Source organism: Lampetra planeri, chromosome 9, assembly GCF_965212315.1.
Source record: "Lampetra planeri chromosome 9, kcLamPlan1.2.h2, whole genome shotgun sequence".
Taxonomy (NCBI): Eukaryota; Metazoa; Chordata; class Hyperoartia; order Petromyzontiformes; family Petromyzontidae; genus Lampetra; species Lampetra planeri.
Window position 1 is genome coordinate 4,041,799 of NC_136115.1, and position 20,170 is coordinate 4,061,968.

Consider the following 20,170-nt stretch of genomic DNA (forward strand, 5'->3'; position numbering starts at 1 on the left):
CACCAACCACAGTCGCATTTACCAGCGTTGTCTGTTCACATACAAATGAAGTCGATACATGCCGCGCGTGACTTGGGATTATTATGCATAGCCCACGTGACATTGAGTGTGCCGGTTCAAATGAAGATAACGATCTCTTGTTAATTCCTATGAAGTGGTGAGGAGAGGTGGCACAGCGGTCAGCGCACGTCACTATGACCTCGGCGATCTAACTTCGATTTCATGTCGTGGCTAACATAGTTAATCAGGGATATCTGAATGAGAACGAACGAGACCTCAGCTAAGTTGACTCAGCATTCAATAAATGAGCGGGGGATCTCTTTGTCTTTCCAGAATTGATGGATCATTCATTTTACTCAACACAACAGTTCACGTGGGACATGTTGCCCAATCATCAGGAACATTCAGCATGTAACAAGCTTGCATTTAACGATGAAGCCTGGTAAATGGATCGGTGGCCCTTGATATGTCCCGAGGACCTAAACTGCCCTGAAGCCATAAACGAAAAGCATGTGGCAACACATTACCAACTTCACTCAAGAGATAGCTACAATATTTCAGATCCGCCACTGATGGGGCTAGCGATGGATGGTGGAGGAGAAATTCTGTAGCATGACCTTGTTTAAAGGGTGGGGGGGGGGCATACAAAAATGCAGGGGGGAGCATGAGACATTCAATTTTAAACAAACTTTAAGAATTTAGAAGGGGGGGACTAGGCAAGCTTCACCGTGTTGATGAGACCCAAAAGGCCAAAACTGGCACTGGAGTTCCCTTGCTTCAACAAATGAGGCAGGTTAATATTTGTCTGGAAAGCCAATAGGTCAAATAACTAATTATGATTTTTTTCATCTTATACATGCTTCAGCAGGGGGACTCAGCCCCCTCCGGCCCCCTCTGCCCCCCCCCACCCCGACCACCCAATACCACAGAGCTGTCACGACGTGTTCACCTTCTCGGCAGCGGCCGTAGTGAGTGGCGTGCCGCGCCAGCGCATGCACTCAGGAGGCGTGAAGGCCGACAGGTCGTGACCCCGTGCCTCCCGGCCATCGGCGGCCAAGGCGATGGCGCCATGAGGCAGCAGCAGCAGGGCCCAGGGTGACACCAGCACGGCGTGGGGCGACACCGACTCGCCGTCTGCAGGAACCGCCGGTAAGTCGAGAGGCGGCGAGCTGTTATGAAGCTAATGCATAAACACTTGCAACCTTATATACACGTGACTCTGTTGCCAGTATCAAGATATTAAGATGTAACCACTCTTAGGTTATTTCGGTAAAGTCACGTTTTAGGTAAAACATTGAAATTAATAAAAGTAAAATTAAAATAAAATACAAATCACGACGTTTAGGAGGCAACAAACGTCGTGATTTTTATTTTATTTTTATTAATTTTAATGTTTTACCTACGTGACTTTACCGAAAAAAACCTAAGAATATGTTATGAAGCCATTTAAAAGGGGCAAAGGTGCAGCCCTGCGATTGCTTGAATGTACGTTGAACTTCTTTTCGTAGCGTACGTAGCTACTGCGAGTGGAAAGGCCTCCACTGGAGTGTAATTGTCTACTTATCCACGCTGGTCAGAAGACGTGGGAATACCGACATTTTACCCTACCACACTAAACCTGCTCATGAACTAACTCTGGTGTACCTCTTTATAATAATCCTGAAAGGAGAGAATTGGAAGGATGTAAGAACGTGTTAACCGATTCACCTGCCGTACTGGGCAGGCATTTTAAGGTCTCCTTCAAAGCTTAATTGTTTAGTAAAAGCCAATAGAGGTATATTGTGGGTTTTAAAAAATTTTTACTGCCAAAGCAAATAGCAAATCGAAAATGTCCAATTAGCTACGGGTCAGGGCTTTTATTTTCCACACTTTGGTGTAGCCGCTTTACACAAACGGCTATTGAATGGTGCACAATCTGAGGTTTGTTATCAGTGCCAGGGTGCCAAGCTGTGGATTTGTCGCGTGTGAAACGCACTGGCTGAGCGTCGGCCAGCACACAAAGTGGCAAATCCATAAACGTATTTGCAGCTCTAAGGAATCAAAAGCTCCGCCAAGCCCTGAGTATAACACCAACAAAAAAACAAGTAAAGCCTACAAATTACCAATGCTGAAAACAGTTAAAGAAATGAAAAAAAAATTACACAAGCGATTTAAATCCTTTCAAACCAGGCCAGTAATATTTTCCTCTGTTTATTATATTGTGCCTTTGAAACAAAAAATGAGACAAAAAATATTCTTAACTAGTCTTTTGCCCGTCCAAGGACGGGTGTATTGCAGTAATCTGCAACTTGCAAGCGAACAGCAGACAGCGACGTGATGTTCATTGCATGGATGCGTGTGCAGTTTGTAAGGCCGCGGTGCCACAGACCTATTTCATTTTAAGGTTATCATCCCTTGTTGATCATGACGTCCTTTTTACTTTGATGTCTCAACAGCGTTACGGAGATCACGTGACGTGAGGGTTCTGCCTTTGAAGTGAGGCTTGTGAGTTGACGCCGAGGAGGGGGGACCAGGCGCCTCGCCCCCCCCCCCTCCCATGTGGAGTGACGTCAGCCGCTAATTATTATGATTGGGGGGGGAGGGGTCCATTTGGAGGACGTCACCTGCTCATGAATATTAATGAGGGGGGCTGGTCGATGTGGAGTGACGTCACGAGTGTTAAGGACAGACATTCCTGGCTGATTATAGTAGGTATGACTTGAAAAGCACATTGCGGAATTAAGAAGATGCAAGTCATATGTCACTCGGAAGGAATTATGGCCGATGGTCCTGAAAAACAATGGAGCAGCAGACAGGGAATGGACAAATCTGAGAGGACATCTACTGAGGAGATGAAGGGGACGGATTCAGTGGATTGTTGCATCACAGGTCCATGATAAACGGCAATGGCTTGCATAGGCCTTGTCTAAAAATGATGCATCATGTAAACAACACTTATGATTATCCAAACACGTGCACATCAAATCACATGACTCATGAAGCCTACAGCACTGTGCAGATTGCTCAACGCAAACCGGTTATCAAGTTTAACTGAATGTCTGTGGTTTTGAGGTGAACTCAGATGCACAGAGTACACACGCACCTGTGGCGAGCAGATGTTGCAAGGCTTCTGCGCTTTGGGTTAAAATGGCCCAAATTTCTTCTTCATTCAAGGGCCCATTCTGCACCTCCAGAACCTCGGCCAAGGAGACCCGCACACCTCCACAGCCTGGCATGGTGTACCTGTGCACAGGTGTCAGGTAAATATTAAGGGTGTTCCAATCCATACGTCGATTCATCCATTGATATCTAATCCAAAAACGCGTGACCGATGGTTAAGAACGTGTCCGAAGTGATGTCCACAACGAGAGACGGAGTGATGAAATCAGCTCAAGTGGATTGTCACATCGCACGACCATGAGAATGTTATTCAGCAGTGGATTGATCCTGGCATCGAATCACGTGGTTCTAAGAACCATTGGTTTTTTATGTGTACATATTGTATAAAACAAAAACACATGATCCCTGCATTCACCACAATATTAAACAAAGTATTGATTCTTCAATAGAAGCGTGACCCGGATTCAGGGCAATTCATTGATTCACAGGGGGTGGATTATTATACGTTTGGTAAAAATCACACAAGGCAAAACGGTTATTTCTGTTGTCATTTATCCATTGGCGAAAAATTTCAACAAAATTATGAAATGGAAGTTGCGGTGATTACAGTGAATATTTTAACTACCGTGACGTGATTCATAATTGGTTACTATTGGGTTAGGTCGTGGAGGTATAATGACAATTTATATCTATACCCACCGCCACCTGACAGAGCCCATCAACAATGTTGACATCTTTTGAAACATATAATACTGTACTAGAATTTCCACTGCGAGAGAATCAATGAATACAGAGCAAGCACTCCATTGGCCGAGAGGACGCTGTTCAGCTCTGAATGATAAAATTATTGATTATATCATACACTTTTCGTATGACAAGTTGTCACTGTTGCCTAAATTACAGCGTGTTCAAATGGTAAGCTTTAAATAACATTTATGAGCAATCAACATTAAACATGTTTGAATTCCGCCCAGCTTCGTACAAGTTTCCGAAACATCACGAAAATACGTGCCGCTGTTGGACAGTGTTGTACGTACAGCCGTGCCATGGCTGGATGGCTCAGACAGGGACTACTGTGTTATCTGTCTTGGGGTGAGTCTCCTGGGGCCAATAACATCCAACAATGAATGTACTTGTAGGCTTGACTCACCAACATGTACATTAATGAGTTTATTTTGTAGGCTATATGTCACTGTATTGTTTGCAATTCACAAACTGTTTCAGTTTCACCTCCTGGATCCTTTTTCCCAGTTTTAAGATGATACAACAGAAGAAAAGGCGTTATACCCTGTCTCGTAATAATATAGGTGTTCAGATGCTCAAAGACCAAATAGATGCCTATGACAAACCACTAAGTCCGCATGAACCACGCATACTTGTGGTAAAACATGCAAACAAGTATGTTTCAGTTTTTAAACTCAGGTTTTCCAACTTTATTAAAAAAAAAACACCCAACAACAGTACACAGACTGAGCAATTGACCGATTGTCCACTCCCGAGCCAGACCAATAATTAACGTGGCAAATCCACTTAGAAACGCTTGAAAAATCCTTCCTCTGTAAAGTGGGCACAACTGGTCACTTCTGAATATCGATTTACATGTTGGCTGTGGGGGGTGAAGAATGAGCGTTGAATATTTTTCAAAAATAATAAAGCAATAGTGACATTCAAACTGAACTCAAAGTGAAATTTGAGGATGTGTGAATAATATGGGAGGGTGGATAGTCTGTCTTGACGAGATTCCTCTTAGCTTTGTTGATAACCCTCTAAATAATTCTAAGATGTGAATACAATAGCCAGAAACAAAAGTGTTTAAAGTTTTTACCATTTTTACCTTCGGGCATAATAAAATTTTGTAAGAAACTACACTGTGGCCAATACAGATTAACTAACATGACAGTTACATCATGGGACCTCCTTTGCCAGTACCAAAATATATGCGCCTTTTGGCGTCATCTGGTCGAACACCATATGAGACTAGGCTCTAAAGAAAGCTGTCTCTGGTGTGGACCAATCAGTTTCAAGGAGAATGCATAAATTATCAGAGTATTGCTTTTTGATTGCATTTGACTGCAAGTATTGTGGTTAATGTAAACATGATCCCTTGCAAAAGGTGTCAGTTTTGTTGCCAGAAAAAAAAAGGGGGGAAACCCTATTAGTATAACATGACAGTTCTTCAAAGTATTTGTCATTAACTAATTTGAGGGCAGTACATCAAAGACTGTGGTTTAGTACATCAAACAGATGGAAGGAGCATGGGTTTTCATACCCTAGGTCAGGGGTCGGCAACCTACGGCTCCGGAGCCGCATGCGGCTCTTTACGGGCTGCTTCTTGACGATATGTACGTATGTACAGTATGTACTCAGATGCATTGCGGCTCTTGAAATACTGAATTTTGTACCGAATTGGAAAGAAATGGCTCTTCTTGTTATTTTGGTTGCCGACCCCTGCCCTAGGTTAAGGGGGGACGTAAAGAGGAACATATGCATTAAAGAACATATTTTAAAATCGAGACATTTTAAGTTAAGAGACATTAGCACGGTTGGTGCGAAATAAGTTCAACATACAGACATAATTAGGAAAAGTAAGCTTGTGCAGAACACATAGCGAGGAGGGACAATGAATAGTGGTCAAAACTAATGCCCAGTGGCAGCCAAAGTAGGGGGCATTCATCAGAGTATATTAACTGCCATGGAGATGGAGCAATGCAATAAGCTCAAGGGCATGTGCCAGATGTTTAGTCACTAAATCGTGAGACGACAATGGTTTGGGGTGGTCTTGACCTAACAGTGGATTGATCAAAGCTGATTATGATGGGTTACAGTATCACATTAATATAAAACCTCATGTAATCATGGATGTGGTTCGACACTACATCCTCCTTGACTGCTGGGTGAGCGCCTGTAAAAACGTTCCAAGAAATGTGACCATTTTTTTAAAGAGACACAAGGAAAACACGACCGGTCTCCTTTGAACCTCCTTCACTCCGAGAGTAAAATAATCTCTTACTCAGCGAGTACATAGTTCATGTAATCTAGATTTTTTTTTCTCTCACGATTACAGGCGTCTGAGACCACAATATTGAGGCCACTGAACCCGACTATCGTGTATAACATTAAACACTGCATCGGTAAAGCTTTGTTTAATGTTACACTATGCCATGGAGGACTTTGAAACTGTTACAAGTATTGTGGCCCAATTATGTCACTCTGCCTTATTCATCTTCCTTCAAGAGTCCTTCCTTGACCAAATACAAAGTCCTGTTGTAAAAAATAAAGATAACTGTCCTTTAAAATGATCTTCTATCAGAATTTCATCGAGACACGTCATCAGCAAATTGCAAGAAAAGTTCTTTTTTTGTAAACAGCTGAAAAACACCTCTCAACTCACACCATCTGTCAGGTGTACATGCCCGCAATATTCTATCATTGTACAGTGCACCTTTCATCTTTTTTTTCATAATCTTTGTCAATGCCAATGTTTCTGATCCATAAAACAAGCTATACAAATGCAGTTGAAGCTAAGAAAGTGTGCAGAGAAGCATGGGGAGGTACAGTACATTGCTTAGAGGCAAAACAGGAACACGTGGATCTGAAAACATAACTAGAATAATCGAGACGTTACTGGACTATTCGCTGTAAATAAAAGTTGGCTTCCAAGGACGTCCTGTCAGAAGGGGCAATGGCAGATTGATAAGAGGACTGCAAGAGTAACAGCCAAGGATGGAATACGTTCCAGAGGACAGCCACCGTGGGGATGATGAGGGATTTGAGATTGAGCTTGCGTGCAAGGAGCTCGATGGACCCTGGTGGCGTTGCCTCGTTATTCGCGAGGGATACGTTTCGGAGATGCCCGTGAAGAATGACCTTAAATAAATACAATGCTATTAAATACCTGAAAATTATCATCATAATATCTCTCATCACTTTCTCACATTCTCTGTCATCACTTTTCTCTCTGTGTGTGTGCAGTCGTGTAGAGTTCCAGATGCGATTCGCGGACAGATAAAATTGCGGAGGACAAGTTCGTGAATAAGCAGGGAATTCTGTACTGTAATAGTTGAACAGTTGACACATGGCGACAACTTAGGGAGGCCTTCATCCAGCAGTGAGTGGCTTAATGGCAATAATGATAACATTTAACAGCGATTCTATGTAATGTTATCGCAAGTAACAAAGAATAAAAAAAAATTTCTATTACTCTCAAGCACCCGAAGCCAAACAAATGTGCCAATTGAATCAGTTTTTTTCTGGAATCCGGGTTACGTTGGAAATTGAACATTTTATGCGTTTCACTCCACACTAGACCCATCATCATGAGGTGTTATCAAGAGCTCAGATCTCACGCGTGAACGCACTTGCTAAGCTGTGGCCCCTTAAGTAGGGTGGCCATGACGTTACACCTACACGATCTAACGCCAAAAGTAACCAAATTATGAATCATAAATCCTGGTCGTGAAAGTCAAAAATAAAATGGCTACACCACGTGCTGGTTGCGTGCAATTATCAATCGTTGAGTCACCCTCGCTATGGCTGTGTTCATAATTCTTGCTTAAGACGTTGCAATTGCTGAATATTTGCCAGCTCAAAACATAAATATAACCTGGTGACCCGTTAAAGAAAATAAGTGGTGGTAAATTGCCATCACCATTTATTAATCACACCACATCATCCCCCACACCATGCATTACCGTACATCTTATGGTGATTCGCGAATGTTACTTTAAAAAAGAATATACATAAACAGAATTTTAAGTGATTTTTTTTACGTGACCTCATTACAAATTTTGATTTCACAAAAAATGTATTTCAAACGCCTGCTATTGATTTTTTTTAAAAAGGACATTGTATTTTTTCGAGTACCATCGTATGAAGTGTATTTAACTCGCACGCTTTAAAGAGCGTGCTCAAGACAATTACCATTTTTTAATTGAAAAAATACACGAGAAAGGGATTTATAATATAAAAAAATTGGGCAAATTATAGATTTGGACCTAACCCGTTTAACCACCTGCTCCCCTAGCTGCTGGCACACCCTGAATGGGAGTTAAGCCTTTCAAGAAGAACATCTCAACACTGTACCGCTCACTATACACTCCAGTTGGGACGTGTGTCATTATTATGGATTAAATACGAAAGTCATGGAATATAGAAACAGAGAGGACGTTTTTTTTTACATGTATGCGACTCATAGCCAGTGGTCTCTTTGACATCAAATTAAACATTTCCGAATGAGACACACGATCGTGGGAGATTGATGTGCAACATTTAAGTCCGGTACTATATGTGGAAGAATATTGACTTAAAGCTTTCGTGACTGCAGGAATTCATATTCTTGATGACGACGATTGCTTGTGTTGTGATCGAAACGTCGTGATATGATTATTTTTATTATTGGTTCAATCTACGTGGCTTTACCGAAAGACCCAAAGAATATATGTGGAAAGTTGGTAACATTGCAGCGCTACACATGGGAAGTTACATGATACAGTTTAAGCAGCCAATTGAAACATCACAGGTTGCTTCAATGACAATTAGAGCACCTTCATGAATAATTTAATCAGATATAGTCTCGTAAAAAAAGAAACGGGTGTTGTACAAAGACCACACCGTTCCTTGGAGTAGATGCAATGGGTTTAAAGGTCATTAAAATAAAGTTACACGCTGCACAGCATTTGTAAAATATATCTCGAAAAATATGTTCGGTTTAAACTTTGACATTCTCAAGCTGCGGTGAAGCCGTCTCATAGGCATTGAGTCAAAACTATGGTAACCTTGGGCTCAACGATAAATCAACAGCAGGACAATGGGGGTACAAAAATACCTCGAGGTACTTAAAGCCCAACCCTCGTGGCTAACATGTATTCACCTGTGCACGTGTTTGTTCAATGTCCAATTGACAAAGACATTTGGGAAGAAAAACATAAATATGTTTGGAATTACATCTCGAAACAGCGGCACACATGGATAAGAGAACACAGTATGCACAGGTTAGAGACATTATATTGACTGCTATAAGAAACGTCAAGTGGGATGGGGAAGAGATTAAGGCCTTTGGTTGAAACTAACGGCAGAGTGGCGTCCAGAGGACGGACGACTCCCAAGATAATGTCCACCATGGAGATGGAGCGATGAAATTCGCTCGTGGGCGTGTGCCAGACGGATTGTTGCGTCACACGACCGTGAGATGCCATCGGCATGGGGGAGAGGGGGGGGGTTTCATTCAGCAGCGGATTGGTCATGGCTGATGAACACATTGTCCTGCGGAGGGAGCTGGTAGGAACGTTGGGTTGCTCGGCCAATGGCCAGGGTCAACGGCGGCGTGGTGTATTTCGCAAATATGCCCGACTGTGAGGGCGGGCACAAGCCGGCGTGAGTAGGTTAAACGTTGAGTTTTATAAGGGCACCACGGGGTGACAAGCCCCTCCCCACTCAGCCCCACCCCTCCCACTTCCCACCCAGCCCCACCCCTCCAACCCCCCACCCCTCCCACCTCCCACCCAGCCCCTCCCCACCCTCTCCACCCAGCCCCACCCCTACCATCTTTTGATGCACGACGGACGGACACAATAATCCCCTGTGGGCTGGTGGAACCAGGTGGTTCCTACCAGTATAATGCCATGGATATTGGTGTGCGTGTCTGGGGGCATTGCAGGCAGGATGGGTAATTATTGACCGGTTCACAAGACACCCACGGATCACGGGGTCACATTCCGATATCTGCAGCAGTGTGGCGTATTTAAACTAAACAATTATTTGTATTTTATCAGAGAAGGCCCACTGAGCTATATAGAAGCGACCTGGCCACAACGGATATCTCAAAGACGTGGCTTATCATGTGGAAATGGATAGCAGCCAAATACTCTAACGCATGTTGATTCTAAATGTGGAGGGAGAAACTGGAGGACCTGGAGAAAAATCCACGCGATAATGGGGAGATTATAAAAATGTACAACTATACAGGCATAAGGATTGGGATCGAACCCACGACCTCCTGGATACCAGGCGAGGTAGTTAACATCTCGCCACTATTATTATTTTGGTGAATCAATCCATTGGTGAATCGAGGCCTCCCCAAAATGCCACCACCCCTCACGATCCTGCAATGCATTACGATAAATACATGGTGTGTATCGACTACTGTATCATGATTGTCTACATCTGGTATGCAATATACTTCCTGCAGATGCATAGGACGCTTAGTACATGTACGGCAGCCAGAGGGAACACGACTTAAAAGTACGTCCACGGTGGAGACAGAGCAATGAAATCGGCTTGTGTGCAGAAGCTACATGGATTGTAGCATCACAATACCGTGAGAGATGGGGCAAGCTCATTGAGGTCTTCAGCAATGGACAGATCATCGCTGCTGACAGACGTATGTGAATTTTAAAAGGTAAGGGGGATACTCTACTGATGAACAATTTATTTCGTAGGCTGCCCACTGCTACAGTGCAATGTCATTCGTGGTTTCCTGTCATTTCTGCAATATGAAAATGTCTTTAGTTATTTTAGTACAAAGGGTTGTCAAACATGTTGTGTGGGTGCTAAAACAAGCCAGTGATGTATTAGGGTTGATGTGAATGGCCACGTACTATACGATTGTTAAGTACTGCACAGTATTTGAAACATTACCAAGAGACAGCTTGTGTATCATTACCATTCCACTCCCAAAACATTCTGAACTTTCTAAAAAAAATGTTTATCCTGTAATGTATAGTGCTGTACTGAAGCATGAACTCATCATCACTTGCCATTGTCTATCCACAGTTGGATGAAGGCCTCCCAACACCTCCACCATCCCTCACGCTGCTGTGATACCACAATCTGACTCGATCCTTGCACATTAACTCATCTCGCCGCTCCATCTCCTCTCGGATGTGCTCTCTCCTTGTTCAGCCATTATCACCAGTCTCTTCCATCGGTGAGCAATGTCTTACCCAAAACAGTCCCATTTTAAAGTCAAAATGTCTTTTGGTTTGTGTCTGATCCATGAACCACGTGGTCCTCTTTCTCTCTCTCGGTGCAATTCCCAGTCAGCGTCTCGCCACGTTTCTTTGCCCTCTTGTCAGATATTGTTCCATTTTGTCCGTGTCCGTGGTTGTGCTCATTGTCAGAGCTGCCAAAGTGGACCGCTTTTCAGTATCAACCTCAATTTAACGGACTAGAGTACAGTACTATCACGAAAGGGGGGAATTGGTGACACGGTGGTTAGCACATTGTGTTGTGATCCGAGTTTGATTCCTAGCCACAGTTAACATCAGTGGCGAGTGATAACTGAACAGGCACTGGGTCCCCCTCCTTCACCAACCTGTGCTGAAACAGCACTAAGGCCAAAACATCTCCCATGACCAACATTGTTGGGGATGACCTTGACCTAGCATTGGATTGACAAAGGTCGTTAAATTTTACTGAAACTAGTATTAACTAGCGTACAAAGGTAAAGTGAACCTTACACATTAACATCCCAATAGGCACATAAATGGGGACAAGTTATCCATAAACTTATACGCCTTATAGTTCCACTCAACTGCACATTAACACCAGCATTACTGTATTAACATTTTTTCTGGGTACAACTGTGGCTCAGAAGGCACGCCAGGCGTGTGGCCCGTGGCTATGCAATACCACACAATGAGAGCTGTCTGGGCTTGCTTTCCCATCATTAGTACCTGCACGCACAGAAAGCCACTCTCATACACTTTATGACAAAGCAGAGTAGCTGATAAAGTCCATAACAAACATGCGCTCTCTGTCCTTTTTGACACTCGTTGGCATAGTGCTGCGGAGGGGTTCTGTCATCATCGGCCATGATCAATCTACTGCTGGATGAAGGACTCCCAAAATCCATCGCCATCTCTCGCCACGGGGGAAATATAATGGTTTAAAAAAAAAACACAACACTGCGAAATGCTTCCATGATGTGTACAGTCAGAGCGACTAGACAAATCTGATTACTGCTTTTGAATATGGCGCACACGAAAAGAATGATACAAATTGCATGGATGTATAATAGTGTTGCAGTGATGATGTCATCATGAAAAGATGGTTGTGGTGAGTCGGACACGTGTGCAGGACGGGAGTGGGCAGATTACAGACAGCCAATTGGACTTCCAACCAGAGGTCAACGAACAAAGGCAACAAATGAAACGAGCAGGAAGTATTTGCGAGGTGTGGTGGCATCAGTTGTGATAACATCTTGACCTGAATATCAAAAAGACGCAGCACCAGTTTGTACCAACAGAGTGGTGCACATGGAAAGCCATAAAGGCATACAGTAGAGCATGCAAACAATTCTTCAATAAAATGCAGCCAAGCCATAAAAAATGTGTAAAGTCTGAAAATCGTGTCCTTATCTATGTACCAGCATGGGAACAGCTATCGCAGTTAATTCGTAGCATATTTCATCTCTCGTACTGTACCGAATTTATTCATCTTAAAATGTAAACGTTTGAAATAACATCGTCGGCAGCAGATTCAGTTTCTACAGCACGTCACACCGTCAAAAGTCTGCTTGGACTTTCGTTTTCTGTCGGAGAATGTAGAGTGATAATTATTCTGTGCATTCCAGAAAGGGTGACTCCTTATGTGCGTGTTGTACCTCGCCGTAGCCAGCAGCAAAGCATTGTGTAAAGGTCAGTGTTGTATACTCTACAGCCTGGACACAAACTCGCACACACCGTGGTCAAACATTCACCATCATCAGCCATTCGTTTATCCGCTGCTGGAGGGCTTCCCCACTCCTCCTGCATGTCAACTGGATCACAAAAGCTCCATCTCCCTGGTTGTCGTCCTCAATCGGATGCTCAGTCCCAAACGTGTTGTCTATTATCATGTATGTGTACCAATTGACAGATGCGTGCACGGTGTACAACATTAACATTTGAAAAGATGCGGCTTTGAGAAGACGTCATAATTAGCTTGCACCGCAACAATTGGAGAGAGTGCAACATCTCATTTCCATACCATCTGTTTCACCACCTTCTACCTACATTATTACTATATACTCTATGCCACATTTTGTAGGATGTGGAAGTGTGGTGTAATAACACACCGAGGGTGGGGAGAGCCTCATCCAACTCTGGCTTTACACGTGGGGCTGGTACATGTACATACGTGCATGTGGTACTGTCATGCAGTGTACAAAGCATGTAACATGTTAACATACACAACGTAACGTGTACATTGAAAGATGATTAGATGTTTTACTGCTACTCAGGAGGTAATACAACCCTGTTATTCCAATGAACCTATTCATCACAGCAGCAAAGTTGACAGGCAACTACTTCATACGTACCTTGTATGCTATTAGATAATTAAGTACACACCACTATACAGACAACACATGCACATACCACGTGGTGTGCATATTGTATTGCTCAGTAGCATACACAAGGTGGAGCGGTGGCACGGTGGTTAGCGCACTGAACTATGAACCCGGCTAGCCACGGCTAAAATCAGTGGCGGGTGGTGATTTCTGATCGGGATCGTCCGAGGAACGAGCTCCCAGTGACCGGCGTGGTGAAGTATGGTCAAGCAACCACTGAAACCTACAACGGCGTTAGCGATGCCTTCATCCAGCAAAGGATTAGCAAAGGGCTGCCAATAAGCAATATTACTGCGCATTATTATTGAGCATAGAGATTATAGTTTATATATATACACAACACATACCAGATGTGTACAGTGCATTAGTTTACACAGCCTATTGTATATGTGGCCATAACTAAGGTTTCGTTGTATAATCAGCACACAGCATATGTTACAAGCATGTCAAGGGACACGTGTGTTAGTGGGTGTTACTCTGAAGTCGTTGATTATAAACGTGCACCCAACACACGCAATGTACGTGGCATATATTTAACAAACGTGACATATCGGAAGCTTGCTTACACAAACCCCCGTGGGGCTGGACAAACACAAACAACAATTGTCGTAATTATCTCTGCAACACTCATCACACTCACTCACTCACCTTGCCGTTGTGAAATCGTTTTCTTTACCGAAATACGTCTGTAATTATCTTCGCGTTCTTCCGATGGAACCGGCCGGTCACCCACCCAGCACCACCGTAAATTATTTGTGTTTTGTGTTGTTCTCTATCAGCAATCAAAACCCTACAACGACGTAGAAATCCCACGCGATTGACGACGACGACGATGCCAAGTCACCCATTGTCTGCATCCATTCGTGACCCACACAATTGGCACGCACGCAAGCAAGCACAACCTCAACACGTAAACCAACCCCCCCTCTCTTTTCCTCCTCTTCTTCCTTCTCTCAAACGGCAGCGCAGGTAATAGTCGTAGTTATAATGTTGATGATGATGTGAAAATAAAACAAGAGACGACGAGAGAGGCGTTGTTTTTTTGGTCAAGTGCCCGGCTCGCGAGAGGACGCGGCCGGTTGTTATGGGCGCACACGCGGTGGCCTGGGCCCTTTCGACACACAACAACACCACCACCACCACCACCTTATTTAAATTATATTTCTTTTTCTTCCTCCTCTTCCTCCTCCCCTCTTCGTCTACATCGTCCTTCTCTTTCGAAATCTTCGCTTTGATTTTTTAAAGTTATTTTTGTTGTTGTCCTTTTAAACGTTCACTTTTCTTCCACCGTTCTCTTTCGCCATCGCTGACAATTGGCGACACATTCGTCTTCTGCGACACCAACCACCCCACCACCACCGATTCGCCGCTCTTCCACGTGCGTTCTTGCACTCTTCTTCTCGAAACGACGATGTTGTTTTAACCCCCCGCCCTCTTGATTTCTTTCACTCCTCTCCGTCTCTCTCTCTCTGCTCGCTTCTCAATTGACACGGCGGACAGGCAAAGGAGACAAGCCAGAACGCAACGCCCACAGCCAGCAAGCAACAGGTCCAAGCGACAGGCGGGCTTGCCCCCTTGGGGGGTGGAGTCAACGACGGTGGAGGTGTGGTCATTGGCGTGCGTGCGTGCGTGTGTGTCAAACAGCACTTGCCCTAACAGTCTGTGACAGGCTATACAGGGGAGCTTTGTCTTTGTGTGTCAAACAGCACTTGCCCTAACAGTCTGTGACAGGCTATACGGGGGAGCTTTTTCTTTGTGTGTCAAACAGCACTTGCCCCAACAGTCTGTGACAGGCTATACGGGGGAGCTTTGTCTTTGTGTGTCAAACAGCACTTGCCCCAACAGTATGTTAAGGCTATTCGGGGGAGCTTTGTCTTTGTGTGTCAAACAGCACTTGCCCCAACAGTTTGTGACAGGCTATACGGGGGAGCTTTGTCTTTGTGTGTCAAACAGCATTTGCCCCAACAGTCTGTGACAGGCTATACGAGGGAGCTTTGTCTTTGGGTGTCAAACAGCACTTGCCCCAACAGTCTGTGACAGGCTATACGGGGGAGCTTTGTCTTTGTGTGTCAAACAGCACTTGCCCCAACAGTCTGTGACAGGCTATAAGGGGGAGCTTTGTCTTTGTGTGTCAAACAGCATTTGCCCCAACGGTCTGTGACAGGCTATACGGGGGAGCTTTATCTTTGTGTGTCAAACAGCACTTGCTCCAACAGTCTGTGACAGGCTATACGGGGGAGCTTTGTCTTAGCTTATGTAGGGGGGAGCGGTGGCGTAGTGGTTAGCGCTACGATTGCGCTACGAACCCGGCGTCCCGAGTTCGATTCCCACTCACGGCCACCAACACGGCGATTATCTGAACCCGGTCCTGGGCCTCCTCCCCTAGGTCGACTCAGCCTCAAATGAGTACCTGGCGCGGTGTGTCAAAACATCGCCGTTGGGGGGGGGATACAAAGGCGGTCGGGCGTGGTGCTTGGCCACCCACCCCCTCGTGTGCCGTGCCGGACTTCGAAAGGTGCTCGCTAAACAGCACTTGCCCCGACAGTCTGTTACAGGCTATACGGGGGATCTTTGTCTTTTGTTGACATGTACAGCCCATGTGGTGGAGACATGCACAGACCGCCTGTCGATCCACATTGCTGGGTGGATGGAGTCCTCTTTCTCCCCCACGCCGTGATGCAGGCGGCGAGAGTCGTTTGACCATACTTCACCGCGCTGGTCACAGAGCGTTGGGAGGGGGGGGAGCACTTGGAGGCGCAATTGGGTTTTGTTTGGCTGCCCTCTGCTGGCCCCAAACGTGCTTCCTCCTCAGCCTGTAACAACCCCCACTCTTTGGTTCTTTCGGTAAAAGTCACGTAGGTATAAAATAAATTAAATCACTTCAAATCTAGATTAAACTTTAACAACCCGTTAGGTGGTGGCCTCAACACAATCCAGGCTCAAGCTCCCTGATGGGATTTCTGACGTCTGACCCCCGATAGGGCCCAGACTGGGTCGATTTCGGTGTGGGTGAGAGATGCATTGAAGAATAATGTTCAATCTTGATTTGAAGCTTTCGTGACTGCAGGAATCCATACTCTTTGGTTATTTCGGTAAAAGTCACATAGGTAGAAAATAAAAAATAAATCACGACGTTTCGGGCGCAACACAAGCGTCCGTCATCAGGTGGGAAAGCACAGGTGCTTGTGTTCGGTTCGGTACACGTGTGTACATGGACAGCCCTCGGTGAAACCCCACGCCAGGTGGATCTATGTGCGCCTTGGTGAAGGCGGGGTTGCTGCAAGCGTAGCGCCAACCACTACGCCACCGCTCCCCCCCCCATACAAAGACAAAGCTCCCCCGTATAGCCTGAAAAAGACTATTGGGGCAAGTGCTGTTAGCGAGCACCTTTTCAGGCCGGCACGGCACACGAGGTGGTGGGTGGCCAACATCACGCCCGGCCGCCTTTGTGTCCCTAGTGGCGATGTTTACACATTGCACCAAGTACTCATTTGAGGCTGAGTCGACCTAGGGGAGGCCCGGGACCGGATTTTTGCTGCACTCTTGCTGCCCAACACGTATCCCCCGGAGCCAAAAACAACCCGCAGTGCATGGCAGTCGCCAATAGAAACACTTTGTAGGTGAGCAGGCATCACACGATCGTTGTTTTTTTTACTCGACCCCAACTAACCCCTTTGAAGAAACAATACAACTCACCACGTCTGCCCGATAACTTAAATATGCGTTAATGATTTTGGAAGGGCCATTACCAGAAACGTTAGCCTATCACAATATTTATGTTCTGTTCTAAGACAGTACATCCTTGAAAACGAGATGTTCTCTCTCAAGAGATTTTAAATGTAAAATAAAACTACATGTACGTGACAATGTGATTGTTTTTTTTTCATGTGTAAACCACTACCAACGATATCCCGTTATTCTCGCTGTCAAAAAAGTGTCTGTGCTCATGTTTAAATATATGTAGGAAGATGTCAAATTAAAAATACTTTTGATATTTTTTTTCGATTCAGCAATTCCCGAATTATAAAGTTGCGTGCCTCTAGCCCATGATCAGCGTTTGAGGATTGGCGTTGTTCATCTTAGCAAGGTAACCAAGTGAGAGCCCACTGAGATTGCACTTTTAAAAAACACTCAGACGAAACGCAGACACAGGCTGTACAAGATACAAACTAGACTATAACCAAATTATAAAAAAACAAGCGTTTTAATATAAAGATACACGATTGATAGCTTAGAGAATTACATAGCATATAGTCATTTAGAATTGGCAAACACACGTTCAAGTTAAATACTGTACTTACAGCGACGTGTATGGCTTTGACGAATATGAAGGACATATTTGACAAAATTACACGCACACGGAATAAAAGCACTACTTAATTAACACGTGATGTTTTTATATGATTTAATTCTGACAGTATAGAACAATTTTATTATCCTATTATGATTACCCTTGGTCCTTCTGCCCTTGTAATAGATTTTTTTCAAGGTCTGCCCTTCAAAAATATATTTTCTCTCGCCTGGGATAACCATGTGTTGCCGTATAAAGCAAATCTCACTAAAAGCAGCGGGTGGTGTAATTTAACATTGAAGGATAAGACGAATAATTATAAACCAGACATAGACAAAAGCCGCGTATATTCGTAATACATGTCGGAGATCACTGCGAAAAGTAGGAAGATAGCAAGTAATTTGACAGAGAAGTGAAACGCATTGTTTGAATATTGTACTTTAGTTTAAAGGTTTGCGTCTCGATGATTGCAAAACACACTTGCGTGGTACGCTGATGCCATGCCACGTCAGCGTTTTTCTGATAACAGATACAACCCCACACTAATCGTGTTTACTTTAACCAATGAGTTTATAAGTGTGCGATTACCCATGCCTTTGCTAATGCTTATTATATTTAGCCTGTTATATTTCAACAACAAACAGCATGTATTACTGTTCAATACAAAAAATGTTTATTTAAACTTGAGAATAACAATCTCTAAATAAAATTTCGATTTAAAGCTTTCGTGACTGCAGGGATTCATCTTCTTGGTTTTTTATTATGTTTTATTTTTATTATTTCCCTTCTACGTGACTTTACCGAAAGAACCAAGAACATGAATCTCTAAATTGTGAACACCAACTCACAGGAGTCTGCAATGCAATAGGAAATTATTGGCACTGCCCCTTAGGACGTTCTTGGTTTATAATATTAGACAAAGAGCATGTACGACTGGTTGTGAAACAAATGTGAACGGTCTTCTTGGTTCTTTCGGTAAAGTCACGTAGAATGGAAATAATAAAATAATGAAAATAAAACATAATAAAATAATTCTCACGACGTTTCGGCCACAACGCTGTCTCCTCGACAGACCTGTTCTCCACCTGAGGACGGCTACTTGCGTTGTGGCCGAAACGTCGTGAGAATTATTTTATTATGTTTTATTTTTATTATTTTATTATTTCCATTCTACGTGACTTTACCGAAAGAACCAAGAAGATGAATCCCTGCAGTCACGAAAGCTTTAAATCGAAAAATGTAAACGGTTTAATTTGTGCATACTGTAGTCTTGAGAAGTACTGCCTATATAATCCACGAAATGTATAACACTCCATCACAATACTGAGAGGGGAGAATGGTATGGCATGTGTTGCTATATTTAACTACACAGTGTATGGTTTATTTCGTCACCACGTTTTTCTCATCGCAACAAATATCAAGTCGCGGGGGGAAGAGCCAGAAGTGGTCAGTCAACGACACTGCCCCCCTAGGACAAAGATCCCCCGTGACATAGCCATAAGATTCTAGATTTGAAGCTTTCATGACTGCAAGGATTCATACTCTTAGGTTTTTTCGGTAAAGTCACGTAGGTAAAAAATAAAATTAAAATTAATTAAAGTAAAATAAATTTCGAGTTAAAGCTTTCGTGACTGCAGGGATTCATCTTCTTGGTTCTTTCGGTAAAGTCACGTAGAAGGAAAACAATAAAATAATTAAAATACAACATAATCTTTTTTTATTATGTAATAATTATATTATTTTATTATGTTTGATTTTTATTATTTTATTGTTTTCCTTCTACGTGACTTTACTGAAAGAACCAAGAAGAAGTAAAATAAAATTTTAATTTTATTTTTTACCTACGTGACTTTACCGAAAAACCTAAGAGTATATATAGCCATAACAGACTGTTGTGGCCAGAGCTGCAAGCGAGCACCTATGGAGAAGGCCGGCACGACACTCGGCACGGTGGTGTGGCCAGCACCACGCCCGGCCACAATTCGCCTCCAAAGCGGCGATGTTTTACACGCCGCACGATGTTGTTGTTGTTTGACTTGCATCCCACTGGGATTTTTGAAACAGCGTTGGTGTGCGGTGTTTTTTTTCTGCAAGACTTTCTTGTTCACTTTCATCCCACTGGGATTTTTGCACAGCGTTGGTGTACAGTGTTTTTTTCTGCAATACTTTCTTGATCACTTGCATCCCACTGGGATTTTTGCCCAGCGTTGGTGTATGGTGTTTTTTTCTGCAAGATTTTCTTCTTCACTTGCATCCCACTGGGATTTTTGAAACAGCGTTGGTGTGCGGTGTTTTTTTTCTGCAAGACTTTCTTGTTAACTTGCATCCCACTGGGATTTTTGCACAGCGTTGGTGTACGGTGCTTTTTTCTGCAAGACTTTCTAGTTCATGTTTTTGTTTTGTTTGTTGCGGTTGCACCCAATTCAAGAGCCGAATGGCTCACAGCACTATAC

The 20,170-nt window shown here is 43.7% G+C and overlaps 1 protein-coding gene across 2 annotated transcripts in view; it reads right to left on the reverse strand.

Annotated features, from left to right (window-relative positions):
• Positions 1-14,994, reverse strand: part of LOC144720581 (tyrosine-protein phosphatase non-receptor type 13-like) — an 83,768-nt gene extending 68,774 nt beyond the window's left edge. For both annotated transcript variants that reach the window (XM_078597409.1, XM_078597410.1), the window contains exons 1-3: positions 14,075-14,994; positions 3,083-3,222; positions 950-1,134 (exon numbers count right to left, since the gene is read on the reverse strand). In XM_078597409.1, the coding sequence (XP_078453535.1) occupies positions 950-1,134; positions 3,083-3,215 (318 nt within the window). In that variant the 5' untranslated portion in view covers positions 3,216-3,222; positions 14,075-14,994. The remainder of the gene's footprint in view (positions 1-949; positions 1,135-3,082; positions 3,223-14,074) is intronic.
• Positions 14,995-20,170: the final 5,176 nt, after the last annotated feature.